General features: G+C 39.4%; 1 protein-coding gene across 1 annotated transcript; it reads left to right on the top strand.

The window, feature by feature from the left end:
- Positions 1–1,752: 1,752 nt before the first annotated feature.
- insm1a (insulinoma-associated 1a) lies at positions 1,753–3,643 on the top strand. Its single transcript, XM_016526845.1, has one exon. The coding sequence runs from the start codon at positions 1,994–1,996 to the stop codon at positions 3,194–3,196; it is 1,203 nt and encodes a 400-aa protein (XP_016382331.1). The 5' UTR covers positions 1,753–1,993; the 3' UTR covers positions 3,197–3,643.
- The last annotated feature ends 2,706 nt before the right edge of the window (positions 3,644–6,349 follow it).

Below are 6,349 nucleotides of genomic sequence, written 5' to 3'. Positions count from 1 at the left end.
ATGATTATTTTACTTTCTTTTATGTAAAGCACTTTGAATTACCGTTGTGTACGAAATGTGCTATATAAATAAACTTGCCTTGCCTTTAGTTATTTTAGAGAGAACTGGTGCTTGGCTGTTTATCACGACCGCTTCGCTGACTTTGAACAGGAAGTACGGCAAATCATGGACTGTAAAAAGTCTTACCAGAACATCTTTTGATGTCAGATAATGACATCATGCAATTATGTAACATGGTTGAACCTGTATGTGTCATGCACCAATCATTTTAATGCAATGTATTTCATGCATTTAGCTCTGGTGGGGCAAAAATACAACCAGATCAGATGTTAAAAATTAAAAATTAAAATAAAATAACTGGTTCGTCTAAAATGCACATAAAGTGAAATGAAATAAAATTAAAAAGCTTTCACATCAGATTTCAGGTGCAACAAATGTCTTTGTCCAAGTTTGGCAATGTATTGTATGTGGAATTACATAAAATTAAAAAAATGAAATAAAAAACCCTACACGGGTTTCTCTAAAATAAAATAAAATAAAATAAAAATCAGACATCAGGTGCAACATATGTGTTTGTCCAAGTTAGATAAGCAAACCCTCTTGTCCATTAAACTAAAAGTTGGATACTGTATGTGGAAATAAATACAATAAAAATGCAAAAAAAAAAGTGCAAAAAAAATCCTCCAAAATGCTGACTGAAAATTAAATAACAATAATAATAAAAATCAGATGTCAGGTGATACAAATGTGTTTGTCCAAGTATGGCAGGTAAACAAATAAATATCCAATTTTTATAAAAATTAATAATAAAATAAAAAATGCAATAAAAAAACTACACAGGTTCCACTAAAAGTGCATCAAGCATAATAAAAATAAAATAAGATTTTCATATTACAATACAAAAAAACAAGACTTTTGTGTCTTCACAGAGTGAGAATGGTTCAGTGTCGATTCAAGAGGCTCTTCAGAAGATAGTGGACGATAAAGCAGAGTCCGATCAGTCAGTGAGTCTCAGCGAGGTGTTTCAGAAAGCGAGGCTTATTCTGCTCTGAGGAAGAGAGTTCTGGATTATCTGAAGTACAACAGATACCATCTGACTATGTACGCCCGGCCGGGAATGCTGTCATCAATATCCATTTAATATTTAGAAGTATTTATTTAGTACTTTATCTTTTTTTTATCATTTCTTGATTTCCTACATTTGCTGCACCATATGTTTGGGGGGAAACACATTGTGTGGGTTTTGCTGATGCTGATGCTGATGGCACGGGCGAATTTGCAGACAGGAATGAGTCCGTTTGAACAGAAGGATGATGTGCGTCTGTCCCTGCCGCTCGCTCAAGCGTGTCTTTTGTGATGCAAACGAGAGGAGCCTCTTTTATGAATTATGTATGCGCGCAATGAGTGATTAATACGTCCCGCATTCAACTGTCGCACATGTCCGGAGCACGCGGGCCTCTGATTTATACATTTAATTAGTCGCGAGACAAATTACGCATGCAACCTGCAGGCCTTTTTGCAGCGCGAACCGATTTAAGGACGTTTGGTTTAAAACTGCGCTGCTTTGCGCGCGTGAGCATTAACAACGGAACTTCTTTGTTGCCATTTCCCCCCTTTTCATTTGAAATTCTGATGCTCTAAGAGTGAAGGAGCCCCTAAAAGGATGCTGACAAAGGCAGGGCACGTGTGTATTGACGGGACGCATCAAAGCGTGAAAAGAGGAGGAACCAGCGTGTGTCTAAAGCATCCTAATATAATAAACCTCAGGTACATCTGCCCGAGCAATCTGCAGACCCTCCCATCTCCAAATCCATAGGGATTCCAGCTTCATCTGATTGGACGAGGCAGCGAGGGGCGAGAACAATGTCATCATTCCTGCTTAAAAAGACTGCTGCTATGCCTCCGTGATGGAAAGATCACCGCACGCGTCCAAATATAGTACCAGGTGTGCCTCTGATTCCAACCCGTCTGAAGTGCCTTTCAGCTGGCAAAGATGCCGAGAGGATTTTTAGTCAAGAGAAATAAGAAGGCGACACCTGTTTCGTACCGCGTCCGCTCGGAGGAGGATGAGCAGGGCGCGTTTCCAGGCGCGCAGCAGGACGCGGCGAGCGCGCACCGCCCGGCGTCGCTGCGCACGGACTCGGCGCAGCCGGTGCAGTTTGGGAACCCAGAGATCGTCTACCGATCCATGTACAGCCCGACCCGACCCGTGAGCAGGGAGCACGAGAGGGCGTGTTTGGAAAGGCGCTTCAATCTCGGCTCGCCCATTTCGGCGGAGTCCTTCCCGGCGGCGCCCTACGGCTCCGATCACGCGCCCGTCGCTCCCATGGATCTTAAAATCGGCACCAGCAACAGTACCAGAACCGGCACCACATTGACCACCAAACGACCCGCATCAGACACGGAGCGCAAAGGCAAACAAGCATCCAAGAAAGCCAAAGCTATGCGGAAATTGCAGTTTGAGGACGAAGTCACCACTTCCCCGGTTCTGGGATTGAAGATCAAAGAAGGTCCGGTGGAGCAAAAACCCAGATCTCAGTGCGCAGGCGGCGACAAGCCGCTAGGCGAGTTCGTGTGTCAACTGTGTAGAGAAGCATACGTCGATCCCTTCTCTCTAGCCCAACACAAATGCTCAAGGATCGTCCGGGTCGAGTACAGATGCCCCGAATGCGACAAGCTCTTTAGCTGCCCGGCGAACTTGGCCTCGCACCGGCGGTGGCACAAACCCAAAACAGCGCCGCAGAACCCGGAGACCAATAAAACCCCCGCGCCTCAGAAAGACGAGACCTCTAGCGACAGAGACACTCCGAGTCCTGGACTCTCCGAATCCGGATCCGAAGACGGGCTTTATGATTGCCAGCACTGTGGGAAGAAGTTCAAACGTCAAGCGTACCTGAAAAAGCACGTGATGGCGCACCACAACGCGTGCGATAAATCCCAAAGCCAGGCGCCGCTGAATCTGAGCGCGTCCGAGTGCCACAGCCACCTGTGCCCGGTGTGCGGAGAAAACTTCCCCAGCAGAATGAGCCAGGAGCGGCACATCCGTCTGCAGCACTCGGCGCAGATCTACCCCTGTAAATACTGTCCCGCCATGTTCTACAGCTCACCGGGACTTACGAGACACATCAACAAACGCCACCCATCGGAAAACAGGCAGGTTATCCTGCTTCAGATGCCGGTGCGTCCAGCCTGCTGAAGCAAAGCTGTGCCTTAAACCAGTGCTTCCCAACCCACATTTCGGATATCGCAGGAGGGTTTGACCTCCAAACCGGGTCGGGAAGCACTGCCTTAACCCACAGAATCGACCTGGATGAGCACCAGATGAGACTATTTTCAAATCTAAGGTAGTTGATCTACAACAGGTTAGACTGTTCGCTTATTTTTCTAGGATCTCCGCACAAGTGCTTTTAGCTTTTAGACCTAAGAATCCTAGAACATGCCTTGAATTCACAGGCTGTAAATTCGTTTCCATCGTTTCTAGCTTTAATAGAGCTTGTGAATCTGTGGACTTTGACTGTAGCTTTCCAAACAACCTGCTGACAAGGGTTTCTCCCTTTAGTGTAGCCAGAAATGCCTTGAATTAGATCTTGACATGCTGTAAAACTGCCTTAATCATGTAAATGTTGGAGTGATTGCTGTTGCTGATAATAATTTTTATATTGTTGTTGTTGTTATTATTATTATTATTATTATTGTGTGTGTATATGTTTGTGATTATTTATCTTATTATTATTATTATTTATTTATTTCAAATGTTTTATTTAAATTATTTGTTTGCCTATTTCATTTGTGATTGATTTTAAATTTGTCTCAACAGCCAAATGTTTCATTTATTGATCTAAAGATCAATCTTTGTCAATGCTGAAAGTCTGAAATTCACTTTGCATTAGATACAATCGTTTATTAATTTATTTTTATTTTCTACATGTTCAGCGCTTGTGTGTTTCTGCAGTCCTGCTATTTGTCCAAAAATACTTATAATAATAATAATAAACAGTCCAAAAAGTCAAATGGGATCCACTCGTGATGTGACATTCCAGCAATCTGTTGTCATGTGGAAACCCAGACACTGTGAACAGAGAAATTCATCATCTTCAATGAAATGTGTCCAACTGGATTCTGTACCAAGATATGTCTGCACTTAATAAAACACATCAACCTAAAACAATCTGTTTGTCTGTGACTAATTACATCCTGAGACTTCCTCTAGAACAACAACAAACTCATTATGCACAGTCATTTCACAAGCTCTCAACACAAGACAGACCACAGTATAGTGTTTTAAAACCGCAATGAACCAGATTATAACAGTAAGTTATAAGAACATTCTTCATCTAAAACTTCAGTCATTTTAAATAAAAAACTTTTTTGAAACTTTTTTTAAAGAATTTTAAAACGATTTTTCAATTATTTTGTACAATTTATGATGATGAGGCTAAATTAATAATAATATACTAAAAATATACTTTTTAATGAACAGTTAAAAAGCTAAAATGTGATTAAAAACCGTGAAAAAATTGGAAAACAGTACACAATTTATGTGCGTGTGTGTATATACATATATATATATATATATACACACACACACACAAAATGGAAATGTTTATATATATATATATATATATATATATACATAAACATTTCCATTTTAAAATAAAATCTGTAGATATTTTTTAGGAAACAATATAATTAAATTGAATTAAAAAGTGTGTAAAAATGTGTGTGGTTTGCCTTTTAATAAAAAAAATCTATACATTTCTAACCATTTGAATGAATTAATGACCTGTTAAACATTATATAACATTACATAATAATGTTAATGTAATGAAAGTTAATATAAAGAGTACAGAGAAAATCTAATTTTTACTTTAATTAAAAAAAATGCGTGTGGGTTGGTAGAGATCAGGGGTGGTCCCAAATTTTAACCAAAGATTTGGGGAAATTTTGGTTGATTTGTTTTCTAATTACTATCATGAAAACAGAAAATAGTCTTGCTTGGTGTCGGTATGCAGGGGACTTTCTCCAGCAGCTCTGAGACTCACATGCTGAAGAGAGAATTCACCATAGACACCAAATCCCACAATGCAGCACCTCAGACACACTGCTGTTATGCAGATGGCCTCCCAAAGGCCATGAGCGCTTCACACACACACTCATCCACAAACAGCCTCACCTCACGGCTAAGAAAGGGAGACTCACAGATCTGAAAGAAATTCACACAAAAACAACACTGTAAGGGAGCCTGGGGCTAGTTGTCTCAATTATTTACTCCAATTAATATTTCTCACAGCAAGTCATTTCTGTATAAATAGAAACCCTAAATGACATTTCCACTGTTATTGTCCAGGAAACACACTGACACTGATACTGAGGCAAGTTGTCACAACAGGAACCTGCTATTTATTGACATTGATTGGAGAAAATATGATTGTTTGAAATATGAAATACTATCTCGAGGGGGGATCTGTATTTTAAATGTTACTTGTTATTTAATGGCATTTCAGCTAAAAGTAAAACAATGAAGCACAAAACACGTAATTCATAAAGCAAAAATCTAAAATATTTAAAACATTACAAAAATCAAATCACTGTTTTGGCAGAAAGAAATTGTAATTAATAAAATGGATACAATTTATACACATATGTGACAACCTGACCCAGCCTGACATTTATGATAAAAGGCATTATTTGAACACATTTCCATCTTGTATAACAGCTGTTAGTTGCTTGAAATGGATATTTTAAAAAAAAAACTGCATAGAGCAAACTAGAAAATACTGTAAAATAATATTATCTTTGCAAGTAAATATATTGCATTGTGATATTATATATATATATATATATATATATATATATATATAAATCTCACACACACAAAAACTAGTAAAAATGACAACAACACAAAATTACTAACACTGTGTGTGTGTGTGTGTGTATACATATGTATGTATGTATGTTATGTATGTATGTATATACATATATACAAATGGTCTGTCTAGTAGCATGAGCTCAAAAACTGCACATGCATTACTTATACAAAAATGCTGTTAAAATAGCTTTTGATGAAGTACGTCACATCACTACTTGAAATTTCACACGCAATACTCGTCGTGAGTATTAATTATTTTTTGTGTACATTCCATCAGTGTATTTTATTACAGAATGCAACCCTCTGTGACCCCATAATCCCTAATGCGCACAGCCCCAGACTATCTGCACCACTCCCTGTGTGTGTGTGTGAGTGACAGGTGGAGAGCAGCTGCAAAGCGGGCCGGCGAAGATAACAACAGATAAAGCCTTTTCACACACACACACACACACACACACACACACACACACACTGAGGCCA

This window comes from Sinocyclocheilus rhinocerous, unplaced genomic scaffold (genome assembly GCF_001515625.1).
Source record: "Sinocyclocheilus rhinocerous isolate Xijiao unplaced genomic scaffold, SAMN03320098_v1.1 scaffold303, whole genome shotgun sequence".
Classification (NCBI taxonomy): domain Eukaryota; kingdom Metazoa; phylum Chordata; class Actinopteri; order Cypriniformes; family Cyprinidae; genus Sinocyclocheilus; species Sinocyclocheilus rhinocerous.
This window is presented reverse-complemented; position numbering and strand designations above follow the sequence as displayed.